General features: G+C 40.0%; 1 protein-coding gene across 1 annotated transcript in view; it reads right to left on the reverse strand.

The window, feature by feature from the left end:
* Positions 1–22,428, reverse strand: part of POU6F2 (POU class 6 homeobox 2) — a 362,238-nt gene extending 339,810 nt beyond the window's left edge. The window contains exon 1 of the mRNA XM_063129575.1: positions 22,324–22,428. Within this exon, the coding sequence (XP_062985645.1) occupies positions 22,324–22,428 (105 nt within the window). The remainder of the gene's footprint in view (positions 1–22,323) is intronic.
* Positions 22,429–23,124: the final 696 nt, after the last annotated feature.

Below are 23,124 nucleotides of genomic sequence, written 5' to 3' on the forward strand. Positions count from 1 at the left end.
GTTTACTTTTCAGGTTGCTTCTAGATCATACAGAGTCTCTCTTCCTTGCATTCTTGTGTCATCTTCTGATCAAATCCTTCAGCATTCAAATGAATCAAAGACACAAATTAAAGAGCTTTTTTATCTCAACTGACCACCATTTTCTCTCACACATAGTTGCATAAAGTTCATTCCTTTACAAAAGTGCACAAAAAGCAATTTATTTTTCACAACTTCATGTATGATTAAAAAAAAATCAGTTCGTTTATGACCAGAATTTACCCCATTTGCACATCTTGAACCGAACATGAGCACATGTGTACCTTAGAAAACTATGCATGAAAAATGCATACTTTTAAAGAAGTACACACAAACATGCTTTAATCAATGGGAGAAGATTGCATACTTTTGAATGTGCACCCAGGTATATACTCAAGTACTTTGCAATTTTCACACTAAAAGTGGGCGAAGTTTGCAATCTGTTACGGACATGAGTCGAGCTGAACTTCAAGGTGAAACTTGGAGAACTTTGATAAGCTTAATTTTTGCTAATTTCCAGGTCCCTAGTATTAAAACATTATACATTTAATAACCATGAGCTGTCAGGTCTATTTGCTGTTAGTGTTATTCATTTTGTCCATCATGTATTTCTATCTTGCCTACGTTGATGTAGCATTTGTGGCATTCTATATATGGTGCATATGAAACATCAGAAATAATAAAATATATAGCCTGAGTGACAACAAAGTTAAGTTCAAGTACTTGTATTTTAAAGTCAATTTCAAAATTAGTTGGAATAAAATGTACTGGTTAAAAAAGCATTACTTCAGTTTAAATGGGATCTGGATTAAACGTTCAGTGCAATGTAGTGTGATCTGCAGATTAAAGCCATGATTTTATCTTCCCATGTCCTCATTGGCAGCACAGTGCTATATTTATGCCAGCCTAGAAGCAACCCATTCTCACTTTTTGCCACATAAAGATGCCTGTTGGGTATGCTGCTATCCCTATGAAAGCTGTCAGCTACTAAAGATAAAGAGGAGCAGTGTTGGACAATGTGATTAAGGCAGTCTACACAAACAACAGGTCACAGAAAACAGTTTCTGGACTGTGTCACTTCAGAGAGGCAGGTAAGGAGTTGTACATTTGAAAGCTAACACTCCTTTCACCTAGAGTCATGAAGTTCTCTGGGTTACAATCAGGGCCGGATTTAAACTTGTTGTTGCCCCCTCTTCAACAAATAATATATTTTTTTATTATATTTAAATGGAATTTGATAGTCGCATAATATAGATATTAAAAATGCAAGTTGTATGTGTGCACATTCTTTATTTAGGAGTTTGCCAAACATAATACAATTAAACAATATAATATAAGGTTATCATATATAAATTAGATGAAAATCACAGGAAGTAATTATTCTTTGCACATTTTCTTTGGGTTTTGTAAATGATGTAAACATTTTCTCTTTCTTTCTAACGTGAGGCCTCTCATAATGTGAGGCCCTAAGCTGTAGCTTGTTTAGCTTGTACATAAATATAGCCCTGGTTACAATGAGTCAGGCTGCAATTTTATACATACTTAGCTGGGAGTAAGCCCCACTGAACTCAGTACGATGTACTACTGATTAACATGCACAGGATAATCCTGCTTAATCACTACCTTTTGAAGGTGCTGAAACTACCTCACATGATTATTATAAGGATAAAAATGGAGGGGTTCCCTTGTGGTGGTGGTGGTAATGATGATGATGATGATGAAGAAGAAGAAGGATGCTTGCATGCCAGGGAGAAGACTATACTAAAATCCTTCTCCCTTACTACTTTCCAGTGTGCAGTAGATTTTGAAGATCATTCAATTATGTGGTCCCAGTTCCATCTGAAGTAGTGCAGTCCAGGAAACATTTTACATGCAATCTACTGCTTAGTAGAAACAAGTCTTACATTTCCTCACCTATACTCCAAATAGGTTCCTTTTCTTTGAAAGAGACTCAAACTGGAAGCTGGAACAAATATGTTATCTTTACATTTACACTGCTTTGATTTGCCAAAGGCTCATACTTATTGCTCTATATACTGAGAAACACTAGTATTGACTGAAATTGTTGTTATTCCCCCTTCACATAAACCATTTCACCCCCCGCTCTTTTTTTCTTTAAAGGTCTTATTATTAGTTAAACAACAGCATGGCAGGCAATAGCTTTGCTTGACTGAACTTCAGACTGAAATCACATTTCATATATTTTCCTATATCTATTTATGTATTTAAAATTTATCAGACATCTTTCCAAACATCTTTACTCGAGGCAATATATAATAAATAACCAATAAACACAGGGATACAGTAAAAACACACACAAAAAAACATGCAATGGCCTAATCTACACCAAGCAGGATATTGCAGTAGGAAAGTGGTATGAGAGCGGTATATAAAAGGCAGGAGCCACACTAAGCAGGATATAGCAGTATCAAAGCCGTATCTGTCACAACCAACAGTTGTCAGTGTACTTGCAGTTGTCAGTTAGCGCCTGCCTGACCTCCAGAGGCAGGGAATTCCATAGGAGTGGGGCCACCACACTGAAGGCTCTTCCCCTGGTAGACTCCAATCGGAGGATGGGTCTATGTGGAACCACCAGGAGAATGCCCTTGGGTGACCTCAGTGACCGGGCTGGTTGGTAGGGGAGAAGGTGCTCTCTCTGGTATCCTGGTCCCAAGTTGTTTAGGGCTTTGTACACAAGTACAAGAACCATAAACCGGGCCTGGTAGCTAATAGGCAGCCAGTGCAGTTCCCTCAGCAGAAGAGTTACATGCTGGAAAGTGGCAGCTCCAGATGACAACCAAGCTGCAGCATTCTGCACTAGCTCCAGCTTCCAGAGCAGCTTTAAGGGCAGCCCCACATAGAGTGCATTGCAGTAATCCAAACTTGAGGTTACCAATGCCTGTACCACCGTGGCCAAGCTATCCCTGTCCAGGAGAGGTTGTAGTTGGTGAACCAGCCGAAGCTGGTAAAAGGCACTCCGAGCCACCATGGCCACTTGAGCTTCCAGCGACAGAGATGGATCTAAGAGTACTATGAACCTGATTGTTCAGAGGGAGTGCAACCCCATCCAGAACAGGCAATGAGACTATCTCCTGGACTCAGGAACCACTCACCCACACTGCTTCCATCTTGCCAGGATTAAGTTTCAGTTTATTAGCCCTCATCCAGCCCATTACTGAGTCTAGGGACTGGTCCAGGACTTGCACAGCCTCTCCTGATTCAGTTGTCACAGGGAGATAGAGTTGTGTGTCATCAGTATGTTGATGGCATTTAGCTCCAAATCCCTAATGACCACTCCCAACGGCTTCATATAGATGTTAAATAACATTGGGGACAAGATGGTGCCCTGTGGCACCCCACAGCTCAATTGGCAAGGGGCCGAGGAGTGGTCACCCAATGCTACTCTCTGAAAATGACCCCGTAGGTAGGACCGGAACCACTGTAGCACAGTGCCTCCGATGCTCATCCCATGGAGTTGATCCAGGAGGATACCATAGTCCATAGTATCAAAAGCTGATGAGAGGTCAAGCAGGATTAACAGGGATGCATTACCCATGTACATCTCTTGATAAAGGTCATCCATCAGAGCAAAGAAGGCTGATTCAGTCTCATAACCAGATCAAAACCTAGACTGGAATGGGTCTAGATAATCTGTTTCCTCCAAGAGTGCCTGCAGTTGCTCTGCCACAACACACTCAAGTACCTTCCCTAAAAATGGGGTGTTGCGACTGGGTAGTAGTTTATTTATTACATTTATATACTGCCCCATAGCCGAAGCTCTCTGGGTGGTTTAAAAAGGTTAAAAATAGTGAATGTTAAAATCAAATATACAAAAACCATCAAAAGCTTTAAAACAACAATATCCATTTTAAACAACTATTCTGGGGTCAGTTAAAAACCCGAAGGGAAGCATTTATCACAAAATTTGCTGCCTCAGTGGCTGCATTGTATTTTTTTAAATGTCCCATATTCTTTTATGGGACATTTATGTCCCATAAAAGGACATAATGTCCCATATTCTTTTATGGGACATTTTTTTAAATGTCCCATAAAAGAATCATCCAATGTGTTGGTCTTCCTGTACCTTCACAGCTGTGCAGCCACTGGATACTGAGTGCTCATAAGCTGGTAGCCAAAACTTACTGGGTTTATTTAACTTCTATTTTCCCCATGCTTCCTAATGAGCAAACTAGATGTGGTAATAGCTGTTCCAGGAGCTTTTCCCCATATGGGGCTTTGATGCTGGAGGTGACCTTGGGTGAAAGAAAAGTGGTTGGGGTGAAGGAGATGCAGGGAGGTAAATCATGCCATGAGAGTGGGGATTCAGCTCCCCTCACCCAAATGGCCCTCTTGCTTTTAAAATTAGATCATCAACACTCCCTTAACCTTTTTATATGAGCGGAGCAGTTCCATGTTTAGATACACTGAACTGCTACTGTCACTTCTGTTATGTTTCAGCAGCTTCACATGTTCAAATGAAACCAGCAATTACGATGCTGGTATCTAAAATCATTTATGAACTCACTCATAATATTTGGCTGGACTATATTTACTAGAGAATGTACCAGTGCTAGAAAGTGCCCTGCGTTTGTCAGTGGTCCAAGAAGCATGTTGAAAGGTTTACTATTCCAGAAAAAAAAAAATTCAACTTGACATTTGGGAGTGATTTTAAAACAACATGTAGAATGCTCTCTCTCTCTCTCTCTCTCTCTCTCTCTCTCTCTCTCTCTCTCTCTCTCTCTCTCTCTCTCTCTCTCTCTCTCTCTGTGTGTGTGTGTGTGTGTGTGTGTGTGTGTGTGTGTGTGTGTGTGTGTGTGAGAGAGAGAGAGAGAGAGAGAGAGAGAGAGAGAGAGAGAGAGAGAGAATGTGTCCTGGGGAAGCAGTTCCTGCTTGAAGATTTAAAAGAGCATAGAGAATTCTGAAGACCCCCACCCTGCATGATACATTGAGCAATGCTGAGTAGTTCCAGAGGGATTCGTGTCTGTTGGAAAACAGGTTATGATGATGCATAGGCTCTTGAGGGAGGAGAAAAAAGGTTAAGTAGTCAGATTCTCACAGTGTCAAAGAGGACAGTCTCAAAAGCAAAAGAAACATCTGAGGGACATGAAGGTTTTTCATTTTCTTGCCGTCTGAGCTTTTAAGAGATTTCTCATCCAATTTAGCTATGGCATTGTGCTTAGGTTACATCATGAACCTCCTCTTTTTGGTTTCATTTGTTCCAGGCAATGTGCTAAGAAGCTAAGGAAAACACAGAAATTTGGCACTTGTATTTATTATCACAAACATTTTCTAGGCTTTTTTTCACCAGTTCATATATTGAAGTTGGGGAGATATAAATCTTTTGAAGTTTCCATTACTCACAATGAAATGTTGGCATCGTGGAGGGGAATATAGTGAAATCTGCTATTCTGAATCCGGCAAATAAAAATTGCATCCAAACCTCATACCTTTTTCCACAACTAACTTTAGACATTTACATCTCACAAAGCAGCTCTTCAGCTTATGATTCCACCAGCATCTTGTCAAATCTGGCTGCAAGATTAAGTTTTCTGATTCCAAATTCAATATTACAACCCTAAGGATATAGACATCCAATCTGGTACATTTTATGTTCCGGCTCTGAGACCACAGTTGACAGTAAGTGAAATGACTCTAAGGTGCTTTATCCCTATTAGAAGCTATTCTTGCAATTTCCACACTTTTCAACCACGTTAACCCTCCCCACAAAAGCTGTTACACAGCCACTCTTGTGACTGTATAAGATTCTTGTTTTGAATAACCCAACTATCAAGTATGAAGCACATTCTACACACAAACCAGGAAAAAAATAGTATATGGTAGGATATTTGTCAAAGGCAACTTAAATTCTGAACAAGTTCTCAGTGAATAAGTCCTGATGCCAGTGTATTCACTGACTTAGAAGTCTTTTCCACCCTATGCCTATCTGATTAAATACAATGGGTTAGATCCAGATCCAGTCATGCTTAAAGCATGACGTACTTTCCTCCCCCCGCCCTCCATCAGTTCCAATGGGTCTATGCGGAGAATGACCAAGTCTGGATCCAACCCAAAACAATGTTTTTCAAATCTTTGCTTCAAAATGAAAAAAAAAATCCTTTCTGTAAGCAGTGGTTTTTTTCTTAGAATTTGAACGACTAAAAGTGGTGAACAGGAAGATAAGGACACTTGAGGCAGAATTTTAACAGGAATATGTGACTTCTTTAGCCCCCTGTCAGTATGGCTGTGTGCTCACTAGTGTTATGTGATATACAAGCTTTCAAACAGATATCTTCTGATCTGAGACAAACTCATATAACGCAGACACTGGGTAGAGGGAACAGGTGAAGTAGGGTGACCAACTGTCAGGATTTCCCCGGATTTGTCCTGGTTTTTGTTCTTTCCATGGTGTCAGGGGGGATTTTCTATAATTTTCAATAATGTCCTGGAATGACACACCTTCCCCTTTAAGGCTGCCATTAGCATGGCAGGAGGGAATTACATGCTTTCTTGAGGCACATCATTCCCCCACCCCGAGCTCCAATTGAGGTCTTAAAGGGGAAAGTGGGTCATTCGTGGACATTATAGAAAAGGCCCCAATTGGAGTGGATGGTGGTGGTGCAGAATGAAATACTTTCCCTTCCTCCACTCCAATTGGGTTCTTTAAGGTGGCGGGGGAATAACGTACTTTCTGCAGGACTCAGAAAGCTGCTTCCCCACACACACACTCGGTGTCCTCTTTTTTGGTTTCCCAAATATGGTCACCCTAGGTGAAGCAAAGTCTTCATCATCATCATCATCAACAACAACTCAATAAAAGTATTACCTCATCAGAAATTTAGGCCTTTGCTAGACTTACCTGTAAATCCGTGTGGGAAGAGGGGTGATCTCGCATTGTAATTAATGCGAGATCTCGCCCTCCTCTTGACGTCAGGCGAATCGACTCTAGTAGAGAGCCATCGCACCCGCCATTTTGTTTTAGTGTTTCAAGGGGCCTCAGCACAGGAGCGCTGCGGCGACAAAAAGTAAGTTTTTTTTAAAAAAAACCTTTACCATTCCCTTCCCCCCTGATCTCCCCATCCTGGCTCTGATCTCTCTCCCCCTCCCAATCTCCCCACCCTGGCTCTGATCTCTCCCCCCGATCTCCCCACCCTGGCTCCAATCTCTTCCCCCTCAATCTCTCCCCCTGCCCCGATGGGCCCAGTGCTCCTGTGGAGAAACCGCTCCATCCGCAGCTTCTCCCGGCTACTTGCGAGTAATTACGGTGACCAGGAAAAGCAGCGGAACGGGTACACGCTCACAGTCTTGGGCTCAGCCCGAGACCACGGGAAATACCAGGCCAAAAGTGGTGCCCGTTATTCCGGGCCAAGGGAGAGTTACCCCAGCCTGAGCCCGGGATCCCCTGTGTGTCATCTGGATGCACGGGCAAGCCCACGGTTCACCCCGGGCTAAACCGTGGTCTAGCAAAGGCCTAAGTACTTACTTTGAATATTATATAGATAAGTTCCTAGCATAGAAAATGTATGATCTGATTTGGCTTCTATAGAAGTCAGCAAGTTATTGTATTTGCTTCTAAGAGAAAGTGTGAGAGTCATAGTTATAAAGACTGTTTGGTGTGTTGCTCTTTGTACTGAAAGGGGCTTTGGATAGTGCATTTTTTTGAGGGGGAGGGCATATTTTTGAGTAGTTTGAAGAGGAATGTTCTGGATTCCAGAAGTCTTACTAGACTTCAGAACTGCTCTGCAGTCCTGTGAAAATCAATAGGGTTGTTCAACATAAGAAAATGCTTTATGTGAAATTACTTCGGCTTTCTTCACAGTCACTGGACATTCTACTCTGGTTGCACTCAGATAAACAGCAAGGTATGTTTGATGTCAATGCAATGGACCTCAGAATAAAGTTGAATTGCAGTGTCTGAATTTGGCCCAATAAGGTGGAAAGTATGCTATTTAGTAGTGTGGCCGAGAACAACCTTCCCCAACCTCGTGCCCTTCAGATGTATTGGACTGCAATGGCCATGCTGGCTGAGGGTTGTGGGAGTTGCAGTTCAACAAAACAGGAAGGCAACAGGTTTGGGAAGGCTGTCTTAGAAGAAATAATATATCCTTATAATAACATTTCACAAGTACTGTAATTTTTTTTAACTAGGGTGACCATATGAAAAGGAGGACAGGGCTCCTATATCTTTAACAGCTGTATAGAAAAGGGAATTTCAGCAAGTGTCATTTGTATATATGGGGAACCTGGTGAAATTTCCTCTTCATCAAACCAGTTAAAGCTGCAGGTGCCCTGCCCTCTTTTAAATCTGGTCACTCTAGTATAGCTCCTGCACCTTTGTGGTGATGAAGAGGGAATTTCACCAGGTTCTCCATATACACAAATGGCACCTGCTGAAATTCCTTTTCTATGCAACTGTTAAACATAAAGGAGCCCTGTCCTCCTTTTCATATGGTCACCCTATTTTAACCAATTGCAAACACCCCAGGCCTTTTTAGCTGGCTCTTATTTGAAACTTCTGTGTCCATAGCAGGAGACATCTAAAAAGCACTTCAGCCTTTTGCTGCCTTCTTGATTACACTTTTTCAGACACAGCTGAACTGCACCAGAGAACTGCATATGTCTCCAAAGTGTGCCAGAAGCACAGTTGTGTCCCATTAAAAGATCAAAGGGATCATACTGTACAAGAGAGTAAGCAAAGGGAATGAATCTTGTCCAGAGGGTTCAGTGGTACCTTTCTCCATAAATTATTTTTGTCATGCTACCTTGAAAGAATTAACTTATAACCAATCTTATATCTTGATACTGTCCTTTACCATTGTGATTTAGCAAAAATATTATTTCCCCAAATGCTAACAATTCAGTGTACACTACATGTGGTATGGTACCTTCACAAAATAAATACCTTAGATTATTATTAAATTTAGAGGAGGTAGAGGAGACCTTTCCTCAATGGAAAGTAGAAAACTGATTTGATCTCACAATCCTGTGAGGTAGGCTACTGAAAGAAAGCAGTTTGCTGAAGTCCAGCCAGTGAGCGATTTGACCACTGCGACTTTGAACCTCAGTTTCCCACAGCTAACTCCAACACTCTAACCATTAACACCATATCTGCTCTCTTAATAGAAATGAGGACTAGAGTAGGAATGAATGAGCGGACACTTCAAGGAATCAATAACACAGATTATTCTGGCTGACCAAGTAAAATTCAACCTTACCTGGCTTTCAATGTGAATGGAAGCTGCAAACTAGCACCCTAGTTCTTCTGGACCTGAGCGGGTTGCTAAACCGTGTGAAAACTCCTCAGAATTATGTATAACTCCCTGAAGATGTTGGGACAGGAAAAGCTGATTTCTGACAAGCTTTCTGGCGCAGGTAGGCCTGAGAGCTGATCAGGAAGCTGAGCCTCTAAAACCTGGCCTTCATATTCTGAGAAAAACCCAGAGAGCGAGCCGAGGGGTGGGTGGGTTGGAATTCTGAGGGGTAAGTGATTTGGCCCATTAACAATGTTCATGGTTTGAGAGAAATTTTGCACAATGTAGAAACATTATTTTGGTTAGAAGGATGGGCCGAAAGAATTTTCTTTAAAACGAGAGATATTTTAGCAGGAAATAGCATGCAAGTAACCACCAAGTTTTGTCATTTCCAACAAAACTGCCCTTCCTTTTCTACAAAGTAGCTTCAAATTGTAAGTGCTTCTCACCACCGATTAGAATGGTGAACAGCCATGCTTAATTACTGACCTGAGGAAATGATTGCACTGGTTAAATTGCTCTGCCTTTTTCTTTTTGTTTCTCTTTTTTAGTACATAACATTTGTTCCAGTAATTTCCCCCTTATTAGATTGTTTACCTCACAGTATACAAATTATCATGTGGGGGCACTGTGCCAGTTGTCAGAATCAAGCCCCCCTTGCCCTAGTTCCTTACTTGTAAAACGGGAATAATAGGTGTCTGTCTGGTGACAAGATCATGGGGACGACGACACACACACACATATATGTTGATAATATGTTTTTCTTAAAATATATTTTTTTGTGAAGGGGGGATGACTTTTCCTATCTATTCAGTTCTTCGGCTCAATTGGTAAATGGAGGTATAGACATGAGTATCATTTTTACAGATGGTTGTGAGTTATATTCTGCTTCAACCAATGCAAAGATCAACTTTGAACTAAAATGTAATTAGGTAACTAGGTATATTAGATTTTGAAAATGCTTCTCTTCCCTTCTCTCTTCTATTTGTATTAGCATAGTGCATAGCGGTTAAGAGTATACACTGTGAGCCAGCAAATCCGTGATTCTGCCATGGACTTGCATAGGCAAACCACTACTCTTTCACCATCAGCCAAGCAGCCCACATCTCCAATATAAGGAGAATAATATTAGATCACATTATGTTGCTTTTGTAAGGATTACTGAGATAATGTAAGTGAAGCACTTTATTTTTATTTATTATTACATTTATATCCCACCTTTTTTCTTCTTACAAGGAACCCAGGGTGGCTTACATGATCCTCGTCCTCTCCTTTTCATCTTCACAACTACCCTGTAAGGTAGGTTCTCCTTTTCATTCTCACAACTGGCCCAAAATCACCCAGTGAGCTTTATGAGCGAATGGGGAGTAGAGTCATGATCTCTAAAACAACATTTTAACCACTACACCACACTGGCAGACCTTAAATGCTTGAAATTTGTTAAATAAATACTAGGCATTATTTTCATAAATCCATCCCACTGATATGTGTAATAGGAGTGCTAAGCATTATCATTTATTCATGTATAACCATTGAGTCATCTACTTACCGGTGTAAATGTAATAACTCTTGATAAACATTGTGGTGTTTCATTGTGGAAACACACCCAACAATGTTAATGGCAACACTGATACTGTTATGGCAAAAATATTAGCATATGTGGGTCTTATTAGTTGAGTTGGGGCCTATGTATATAAATAATGGATTGTGAGACAATTAGTGCCACAGTCCTCTAAGATATGCACAGGGGGAAATCCATTTAAAATAATAAAACTATGCATGAAAGAAAAAGTAAGGATGTACATTAAGTATTGGCATGATGAGGAAAGACAAATATTAGAAATTATATTAAATGCATGACTAGCATGATAATTTTAATAAAAAAGCATTCAGATTTATTGTATACATTTTTATTATGTAGAATAGTTCTTAATATATACATTCTAGAACAAGAAAATAAATCTTTAGTATTGGCTTTCTTAGTTTTCCTGCCCCTTGAGAACATTCTCTTGATCTTTTGATACAACAGTTAGATAAAACTCTCCTATGGAGCAACAGTACCAGTCAACAGAGAATCACTGGCAGATATCAATAGCTAATCTGTCATTTTTGAAGAAAAAAATCCTGTCACCTAGGTTTCCAGTCAGCTACTTAAAAAAAAAGAAGAAGAAGAAGGGGGAAAAACCTGGCAATAGGTAATTTACCTGAAGCCTTAAAATCCCTAAAATATGTAGAAGAGCCTTGACCTTCCTTATTTTCATCTGTAATTAAAGTGCATCACAAGCCATTTTAATTGACATGTAAATGAGAACATGGCAAATTCATTCACAGTGAAATGCACTCAGGGCCCATTCAGACAAATACTTTCGGGATGGTTTTGTATGTGGTGATATTTTTTCCTCTTCCAGACGGAAAATATTGGTTGATGATATGACCTGTGATTATATATATGATATATAAGGATCTATTGCCTAAATTTGCTGTTCCTGCCCCCCCTCACTCCCAATTCCCTTTCCTTTTGTGTCATGTTTGTTAGTAAACCTGCGTTCAGGGACTGTCTCTGTAAGCTGCCTTGGGAGCCTGTTTGGCTAAAGGGTGGGGAAAATGCAGTTATAAATAAATAAATAAATAAATAAATATGGTATGGTCACCTGACTGCATGTGAATCAAAGTCCTGCATGCCACCACAAATGCTTCAAAAAAGTTTTTTGTGGTGCCTTCCAAATCAGAAACTGAAGAGTGCATTCAGAGCACCGTTTTAATCACAGATATTTTCATTTTAGTCATTAAAAAACAACACTTCAGACTGAAAAGAAGCTACAAAAATGGCTCAACTGCATATTAGTATTTTAAGACTAGTTGCTAAGCACATGAGTAGACTAGAATGGTTCTATATTGTATGTTATGAGAAACAAAGCTATTCAAGAATGTTAATGTTAGGGCGAATTAGTAAACTACTACATATGTTTAACTTCTGATAATGATCATTGGTTTCAGTGGCATATTTGTATTAATCATTCAGCCTAGACTCCAAGCATAGTGCCATGGTTTGTGATTCTGTGCTAGTGTAATAGTCTACATGTCTACACCACAAGGGTGTAGGGGGAGGATCGCGGTCTTACTGGCTTCCGCAATCCTCCCTGGGTGTCTTGACAGCTGCATGATGTCCCAGAAGGATGTTGTGGCCGCCATTTTTTAAAAAAGAAACAATGGAAGGAGCGCACTTCCGCTCCACTGCAAAAGATAAGAAAAAATACCCCAGACCCCGTTCACCACCCCCGATGAGCACAGACTGCTGCTGTGCAGCTCCGTGCCCATTTCAAGGGCCCCACTTTCGTGGGGAGGATGGGACGACCCGGGATCAGCGGCCACATGGTTGCACTCCATGAGATGGTCCCAGAACTGCAGAAAAGTTGGGTTTTCTGTGGTTCCTGATATCCTACGGTAAGTCTTTGCTTGTCCTGGATTGCCCCCGTGATTCCCTGTGCATCATGTGGATGCACAGGGATGATCCAAGGACTACCCCAGGATATAGGCATGGTGTAGACATGCCCATAGTCAGCACATCTCATTCTAAGCTTTCACATTACTCTGAAAAGTGAAATGAGTAAAATATACACTGCGTTTGGCACATGGTGAAGTGGTCATGTGACTTTTTTGTCATAAGAGCAAATCCCAATTTTCCAATGCAAGGCAAAATTGAAGAGTCTACCACTGGTCAACTTCCAGAAATTTTCAGTGAAATTTTCAGTAAAAGTGAGGGGAAAATATAAATTTGGCATGTAGTTTTCCCATGACTACTCAATGTGTAGTACTCCAGTACATCTTGAGCGAATCATGTTAAACCCAATGCGAAGTTAAACCCAATATATGGATGCCTGGCTTTATGCAAGCATCTTCCCTTGGACTGATGCCTTCAAAAGCTGACTGCACAAGCCCTCACACTGAATGATCATGTGAAGGCCCTCTGTCTGGTCTACACATGCAGTGGAATGAGATGGTGGAATCTTGAGATAGTTGAGTAGACAGTACAACTTCAGATTACAGGTTGGGGAAATCCCATTTTTTATGTTTCTGCCATGTTAAAACTAGCATATCTGGAAGGAAAGCTGTAGTCCATCCTGCTCTCTGTTCCGCTAGCTTTCTACTTGAATTTGCTGGATTTAAAAAATATATGATCGCTTACTTGCAACTTGAAGTGGCACAGTCAATAATACAACCACAGCACACTGCCACTTCATTCCTTTCTTATTCTGCAGCATGTGGATACCAGGCCTCAGTGACTGCGTAAGCGTTTTCCTCCAGTCTCCAAAATAAAAAACTATTCAATATGTGGAGTGGCATTGCACCCATTGGCCCTGCTCCTGAATGCCAAATATTGACTGGGTAAACTGCAGATGATCTAATCCTGGTGCAGTGCAAGTATCATAAAGAGAGCCTTCTGTGCATACAGCTTGAACAGATGACACAATCAACTCATGGTGTCAGGACTGTGGCCACTGGACACAAGTCTACTCCCACCTTTGCATGTTGAATACCTATGGATTTCATGTCAACAGAGGACATACAATGTTGTGAAATGTTTATTTGTTGTTTCAACCATCATGGTCATATCAACGTTATACCCTAGCAATACAGGTAAGCAGACAAAAACTTTACAATACAAGGAAGTAAAATACAAAAAGATACTAAAAAGTTTTCCATTAAAAGGTGCCCCCAAATATGTAAAAATTAGTTTTAATACAAAGAATTAAAATAAGAGACACTAAAAATTTACATTAAAAGGTCCATAAATGTATAAAAGTTAATACTACTGATGCATTAGAACTTCATGTTAAATGTCATCATTACAATGTTGTAAACCCGGGTGATTTTTTTTAAAAAAAAAACACTGAATTTCTAAAATAGTTATGGGAATAAACACATTTCTAGCCTATCTTCATTTTTGTGCAGAAAAATGCTCATGCCCATTTGTCTTCTTTAGTAGGGATTTTTAATTTTCATCACATTCATGTTCAGCTTAATCAAAAACTTCTCTTTTTTTAGTATTATTACAGCTACAGTTACTATCATTATAAGATAAGAAGCTCAACTATGTCTTTTCCATGTACTGTACACAGGAATAGTAGCCCAGACTGGTATTTAGCTTATCAGGAGAAAATCTAGGAACCACAGAAAAGGCACTTGAATGTAAATGTGTTGCCTGAAGATAAACATCTGCACTACTGAAAGACTGCAGCATGGCCAACAATTTAAAGGTCACATAGCAAGCATTGTATTTTCCCTCTACGAGTTAAAATGATGATAATATTTGAACACTGTGCTTTAAAAAAAACCAGTTTGACCTCCTAATTGGCTTCAATTACCATCAGTTATGTTGAACACAAAATTAAAAGCCAGGCAGAATAAAAAATAAACAACTGTTCCTAGACCAATTAGTAAGAAGCACGTTTGTAGAGGGCTACTGTCAGTTTTTGTAATGAGAATGAAACTATTTACATAGGAAAGCAAATTAGATTCTTTTAAAAAGGAATCTTGCTATAGAAAGGAAAGGCCCAGAGTACAATACATTCTTTAGTTGGAATCTAGGACAAGCACCGAAGAATTACATAGAGTAAATTAACTAGATTAAAAATGTCTTTCTACAGGAAATATTTATATTGAAAATATTACTGCAACATTCCAGCATCTTCTTACAATAATAGTTTTAGAGGGGGTACTATGCTGGAGAATATAAAAAAATAAGAGTCCGTTTCTCCAAAGAGGTTTCATTTTCAAAGTACAAAAGGAACTCATGAAAATGAAAAGAAGTTTTTACACATGGTACCATTTTTACACTGGTTTTTGCTGCACACAAAACCTCATTAAAACCTATCTATAAGTATCCCACTAACTTATGATGATACACAGGTAATAAAGATACAAACCAGACGGAAACATGATCTTTTCAAAGTATCATAGTGACGCTCAGGTCTAGCCTTAACATCAGGCAGAGTGAGAAAGTTGTTTCAGGAAGTAGACTGGACATTAAATTACCAAGAATTTATTATTATATTTTCACTGCACTGCAAGGAATACCATAAAGATATTCCTAAAATTTGCCAAAATTTGTTGACCCAGCCCTGACAAACCTTCATAAGAACATTGGAAGCTGCCTTATACTGAGTCAGACCATTGATCTCCCTACCCCAGTACCGTCAACACTGACTGACAGCATTTCCCCAGGGTTTCGGGCAGGAGTTTTTCTAGCTCTGCCTGGAGAAGCTGGAGAGTGAACTTGCAACCTTCTGCATGCAAAACCTGCTGTACCACTGAGCTACAGCCTTTCTGAGAAACAACTGAGAAACAAGTATTAACTAAAGCATAACCAAGATGATTTGCCAAGAGAATTTTTACATCTGTGGATAAATGGATAAGAGAGGATGTTGGACCACATGGGGGCTGTCTAAATGCTGGGAAAGCCCTGATGTTGGTGTGCAGTAGCGTGGTGTCGATTATACGCCACTACTGTAATTGCACACTCACTCCAGGACTTTCCGACGAAGTTGCAGAGAAAAAAGTCAGGGACTTACCCTGACATTTTTTCTCTGGAGCGAGGCGAGGCAAGGCAAGGACGCACAACATGGCAACAAGACAACCCCAAAGCCTCGCTCCAGAGTCGCAGAGGAGGCGTGGCCTGGTGATGCCTAGTGGAAGGCAACCTGTGATTGGTCGCCTTCCACCAGGAAGATGGCAAGGAGAGGCTCCAGTCCCCAGATGGCCGCCCAGAAACTCTGTGCTCCCTCCTGTGTCGGGATTACCCGCCGTCACCCCGAAGAGGGGAAAGCGAGGGAGTTCCGAGGGACGTGGTGCCAACCAGGTGGCATGAAGACACCCCTTGGTATGCATTAGGTTCCCAAATGACACACACTTTAGAAATAGAAGCTTTTTTTTAAAAAAATGATTTTTTAAATTATTCAAGTTTTCATCGGCATTTGTGCGTCTATAGGGAGGCTATAGAAAGTATTGGGTGTAGGCCAATAGTTTCACTTTGGTCAATAAGTAGATATATCCTTGTAATCATAAGACCAGTTCACTCAGCCAGCCAACAGAAATCCCATGAGCATGGTAGCATGTGCACTGCATATTACGTGACAATGGTGCTGCTCATGTATCTGATCCCTGTAAAACATGGGCAGAGAGCCTGTGGCCCTCCAGATGTTGTTATATTCCAACTCCCATTGGCCCCAGCCAGCATGGAGTGTGATTGGGGATGATAGGAGTTGTAGTCCAACAACATCTGGAGGGCTACAGGTTCCCCACTCAAGCTGTCATCTTTCTATCTCCAAAGAACAGATCAAAGGATAGCAGGTTTCCATCATACTATGCACACAGAAGTACACATGTATGTCCACTGCATTAATTACACATTATGTACAGAGACAGGGAGATGTACTCTTACCCTTCACCATGTATCTGGGATATTTACTTTGTTTGGTAAGAACCAATCTTTTTACATACCATTCAGCATAGTTAGATTGGCAATGTTTCTTCTGCCAGGCAGCATTTGATACAAAAGGAATGCAAATGGGATAGCATTGGAAATCTATGCTAGTCTGCAGATAGAGTAGTGGACTGAGACCTAGTAGTTCCATCTCAACCATCAGTTTACAGGCCCCATACTTCTCAAATGGAGCATAATAATGAACTATGGCATTGCTTTATTAAGAGAATAATTGAAACAAGCTGTAAAGTACCTTTCAACACTGTATTAAATCAGATTCAATTAGGAGTGTGAATGTTATGGGCATTTTTTTTTTATATTATAGTTTCTGGCCTCTGAGAAAGCTTACTTACTTTGAAGAGTTGCATCGAAGGGAACATTGCACCAGGTACGTCTTCCCCCATCCCTACAGTGCTTTGATGCTAAAAGCCACAACTATGGGAATTTCGCCTTCTCAGCCAAACCTGTTTGGTACTGGCTCTCTCACGACTTTGACTCTCTCATGGCAACCCATTCTATATTAGTGCCTGTGACAGAGCACTAACAGAGCAATCCCGTGGCCCCTGGGAAGGTGGATGATGCAAATCCCCCTTCCCCCTGTTTCCAAAAACCATCACAGGGGGGGAATTCAAGCAGGGATTTCCACACCCCTCCCAACTGCTAAAGAAAGTTCTGTGGGAGCTCCTCTTTTGAGTTTGCAACAGAAGGGGCTCAGGGTTAGAGATGGGGTGGCGGGTGGGGAAGGGGAAGGAGAGACAGGAATCTGTTACACTCTTGAGCCTCTCCATCCCAACCACTGAGAGAGAAGTTGTTGTTGTTTTTAAGGTGGAACAGGAGGCGTTTTTGCCACCATCATTTCACCTGCCCTACTAGCAGGTCATCGGATGGTTGGAGGGCTCCAAGTTTGGATCCTCTGTCTAAAGAATGGCAATCCTATTGGACTGCACTCTAAATGCCATCAACAAGCTAAACTAAGAGAGCAATCCTATGGAATTGAAGATCCGATACCCGACCCCTTGCAGCCAGTGCGGAGAGAACCATGCAAGCTTCCTCTCCATGGTCAGAAAATTTACCTCAGAAAGGTGGAAAGATAAGTGTTCTGGTGGGTGAGGAGGGAGGAGACCAGAGAGAGCTTGATATGATTTATCTGGTGGGTGAGGAGGGAGGAGACCAGAGAGAGCTTGATACGATTTATCCCAAGTCTCCTCCAGCCTCCTTACCTCCTCTTGCTAGACGAGCTAGTGAAAAAAAGGCAAAACTTGGAAGCGTCCAAGTTTTGGGGCTTCTAAGCAGCGAGGGTGGAGTCCATAGGATTGCATCCTAAATATATGGAATATAAATGCAGCCTGTTATGAATTACAAGATGCTTTTAATGTGGATTCTTTATTCAAAGTTACTGTTAAGTCACAGACAGTAATAATCTTATTATGAAAACACATATTGCACAGCAATACAGAACTACATATAGCAACCTCAACCTCAAATTGAAGCAATATTCTGCTACAAGTGTAGGTAGTAATATAAAAAGCTAAAAGGTAAAGGACATCCATCTAACCCCAATTTATCGATCTTATGAATTAACCTTCTAGAACTATTGTAAAGGAGCAGGCATTTGAGATTAAAATCAGAAGTCATATAACAAATAGGAGGTCACTAAAATAAATCAAGACAGTATTGTTTTATGTATTGCATGTGTGTGTGTGTGCGCGTGCACCTTTCCAGACACATACACTATATAACTACGGTGTGTGGTTGGGTGTGGGTGAGTGTGCGCATGCATAAACATGTATATATCCATGCTGTTACTTACTTGATGGGGATCATTTTATCTAATTCATGTCATCCTTTTCTTTTACCAGCTCATTTAATCTTTTCTGTTCTATTATGTTTACAAAACCCAGCAAACGTAGAAATGTACAGCTAGATTTGGGCCCTGAGGCCTGAGGATCAAGATGGTAGGCTGGCTTTGGTTTCCCAAGGGACAGCAGAGCCAGAAGGGTGATTGGACACAGTGACCTGTCTGCATGAGATGAGACAAAAACAGGAGGGCTGTAATACTGATGAACTAACCTGTCACTCACAAACTCAGGTCTTGGGGGAAGAAGGGGAGGGGAAGAAGAGGGGGAGGGGAAGAAGTTGCAGCTAAGATTGTGCCTGAGCAAAGTGGACGGATAACATAATTATTAAAATAATTAGGTGTCACAGTTAGCAAGAATAAGATGGAGAAATGACCGGGGGGGACACGACTTATTTCATCTATTTTAAAAGATTAAAAAAAATATGAAGAAATAATAAGGAGATAACAGGTATGGTGGCAGAGAATGTTAGCAAGGTTGCTGCAGCCGTCAAGGATCAGGGTTTGATTCCAAGCACTCAGGTTATGAATCAAAATCACAATGAGCAATGATATTCTAAATCTTGACATGCCAGGCAAGGAGGTTGTTCTACAGAGTACTTGGCTGCTTAATTGCTTGCTGGGAGCAAGGGGAAGACGGAATCCAGAAGGAAGTTACACAAGCAATTTTACACCTCCCATCCAGTTTGCACCACTACTAGATACTATAGTTAGCATTGTAGCTGTCTCTGCTATCTACTGCCACATAACTGTGGGACCCAATTTGGAAATGGTGCTTGGGGACAGCTAAATATCAAAATGGAAAGATCAGGAAGTTCCTTTAATTACACAAAGAAGCATCCTGAGCTGATAATTTGTTTAACAGTCCTTCATTAGTTGTTTACATTCCTGTATTATATTCAGATGTGCATTGTAGTGTTTCTGCAATAATGACTGTATTGTCATTATTGCGCACAATTGTTGAAAGCTTCAGCTATTGGGTGGTATATAAAATAAATAAATAAACTATAACAATTTTGACAGTCCTGCTTGTGTCTGTTCAGATCTTGAAATGTGGCAATTATTAAAAACAGCTGATCATAAAGTCACAACCTAATTGTTGTGCACCCAGATATATCAGTCACTAATGCAAAGTTTAAAGATAACACTTATTTTAAAAAAGTTTTATAGTCACAGGTGCATGTGCAAATTTTTAGAATAAACTTTGTTTTGTCACTAACATTTTTGATCTATGAAAGAAGCAATTGGTAAAAATATGTAGATAGAAAATCTGTGGAGTGTTTTTTTAAATTGATTTTCAGTAGTTAAATATGTGCCTTTTCATTTTGATACATGTCATACAGAATGTAAGCCATGTTGTTCAACAGTCATTCACTCCTGATAGTAGCTGGGTAATTGGAATTCCCAGGGAAATTAACATGATTATTTTCATAAAACTGACTAAAATATAGCAACTGCTTTTTATGACTTTTATGACTTTAAATGCCAGTAACATTTTCCACATAACACCAAGGGGAGAGCAAAATCTGTACAGCAATTGTAAATGTTAACTTTATTTACTATTTAAATTCATTAGCGTATATATTTTCAGAAAGTCTGAAGTAACTAAAGTGCTATTCTTGTACCTAACAACTTATGTGTATGCTTACATGTTTATGGCCTTGTACATATGTGCATTGTGTACAAATATAAATGGGGAAATTGTTTGAACAGGTATAACAGTTACATATTAAGTTGCATGACAAGTAATAAGATGACTCTCAGTTTTACATTTCAGTCATTCTTTACACCTGCTCTCTTTTAAGTATTTTAATAGCTATGTTTCACAGTAATTCAGCTATTTTTCACAGTAATTCAGCTAACTTTTAATTCATTAAAATGAAAAAGGTAAAATATTAAACACTCTCTCAGCCATTGCTTTCATTTAAAAATATACATCTAAAATAGCTACTTTAACTTTTTTTATATCCTAAAAAAAGTTACATTAAAGAGTACCTCACAAACATCACTAGTGTTTGAACCTTCCTCCTAATTTTTTAAAGAAAGACTGCATAAGTAAATATGTAATCAATAATTATGTAGTTGTAATAATTATTTAATAATTATTAAATATACATACTCTTTGCTGGACATGTTTTCACAAAAGAATACATTAAAATCTCTAAAATTTTCATAATGTTTTAATATGTGCATCTTTTGATAACTAGGTGATGGCTAACTAAACTTAGTAATCATTGTGTACAGAAATGGTGTGTGTGTGTGTGTGTGTGTGTGTGTGTGTGTGTGTGTAATAGGCTGTGGCAAACATGATACTACATATCTGACATTCTACGTCTCAAATGCATTACTGAAGATGCTGATATTAATAAACCATGCGTTCTATGAGACTTCTGTGTTTCATTGTAACAAGTTAAAACACACACACGCACATACACAGAGATGCCTATTTTCTTTCACCTTTATATCACTATTTAGGAAACATAAATACAGTAGCATCACTTTTAGCAGCACGAACCTTAGTGCCTATGAAATATACAAACTTTTTAAGGATTCATAAATGTCTTTTATCTTTCAGCAACACACAAGCCAGTAGTTAATAAGCAGGTGTTGAGTACTTAGAATTTTGTTGGCAAATGTAAAGATCATCTCCCCATTCCATCTCCCTTTTCCTTTGCAAACTGTCCTTTCCCCTCTGCAGCAGGTCTCTCTCTCTCTCTCTCTCTCTCTCTCTCTCTCTCTCTCTCTCTCTCTCTCTCTCTCTCTCTCTCTCGTCACTTTAGGTTATAATTTGGAGCCAAATGAAAAGAAAATGTTTTGTTCCTTTTATCATCTGGTAAAGCAACACCGAGCGTAACACCGTGTGTAAAACACTGATACACAGAGACTAGGCAGACTTCTCAGAAAACAACAAAACCAAACGAAACATCAAGAGAAGGACTCACACTGACCCATTTGGAAGACAAAGACGGCAAAACGGAAAAGCTCTAAAAAGCAGCTTGTGAGGCCTCTGAGAGATGTCCTTCTGGCATTTCATCACAGCAGCCCCAGACCAGTTTCACCTCCCTGGATACAGTGAAAGGAGAACTAAACAGAGCTGTTTATTAGAGCTGTTGTGCTGGATTGCATTAGGAAACCCGAGCAGACCACCTGGACCTTTCAGATTGTGGCAGTGTGTTTAATTTGCAAGCTGCCCCTCTGCAGCCGCCGCAAGGACTCGTACATTTACCCAGCTGAAATCACACATTATCTGGGATAGGAAAAAAGAAAAATCCACATGCTACACAGCAAAAGAATACAGTCCATCCACAAAGAATTCAGGAAACAGAAACCACAACTCCCTATGTAAACATTACGGGTACTTTTTTCCTTCTTTTTTTTACACTTCACTTGTTCTGCTAGCATGTATTTGAGACCAAAACAGAATGGCAGATTAGTATATACATTTAGCTCAGGCTAAAAATTCTAACAAGATTTTTTTAAAATAAAATAAATAGAATGACATTATTTTTAACCAGTTATCCCCTGGCCAGATTAATGTGGCCTTTCGTTGCCTCCCCGGCTGACACACACACGCACACATACTTTCTGCTCCACTGTTGCTGGTAGGTGAAGCCAGGGACAGAAAGATGGTACTGTAAATATGAATTATGTGAATCATATGGTTAGACTCTTGGGGGGGGGGGGATAAAAGGGGAGTTGAGAAATGGCTGACTCCATACCTGACCAATTACAGCTTGCATGGTCCCCGTGTCCTGCTGAGCTGCAAGATCGCAATCCATCATATGTAGTCTTTGAAAAAGAGAATGGGGGGTTCTGGCATGCATCTGTCAATCAACTTCTGCACTCCCAACCATCACCAAAAGCAAGGAGGGAAGAGGAAAAAAAGTCAAGCTGCTCTACCAAACAGGCTGAAATAGTCATGTGACCTTCAGCACTCTCTCGTACACATACATATAATTCTATATAACATATGAATTTTCTGCAGCTATGAGAAGACATTGACAAATACTTGATACCGAAGAAACAGGGTGAAACAAGCAGCTATTCATCCAAGACAAAACACTTGCTATAATCTCAACCTGCAAGATACTGTAAACCTAACAAGTTTTTGGTTTTATTTAAAAAGTGTAAACTTTCCCAGGAAAGGACTATGATTTTATTTACACATGCCGTGGTCAGAAAGGTATCCCTTTGCTTCTTCTTGTTGCTGCTGCTTCTTTTCTGCATCACACTACTTTGGTTTTCTGATTATCTTCTGTTAGGTTTCTTTGTTTCCTAAAAGACCCGCATCACTCTTGTGGGTATACATGCATGCAAAATTAGAAAACCATGAGAAATAAAATTGCAGAATTTAGGCATTCACAGTAGGTGAGTGGGAAGCTTTAAACTGTTAAGAGTTAACTAAAAGTTTAACGTGTGTATTGTATTACACCTTCTAGTGACAAACATTTCCTGTCTGAACTGTGATGAGCACTCCAAGTATAAAATATTCAAACTATGTAAATCCTGCTTGCAGCATG

Source organism: Elgaria multicarinata, chromosome 1 (assembly GCF_023053635.1).
Source record: "Elgaria multicarinata webbii isolate HBS135686 ecotype San Diego chromosome 1, rElgMul1.1.pri, whole genome shotgun sequence".
NCBI classification, from domain to species: Eukaryota; Metazoa; Chordata; class Lepidosauria; order Squamata; family Anguidae; genus Elgaria; species Elgaria multicarinata.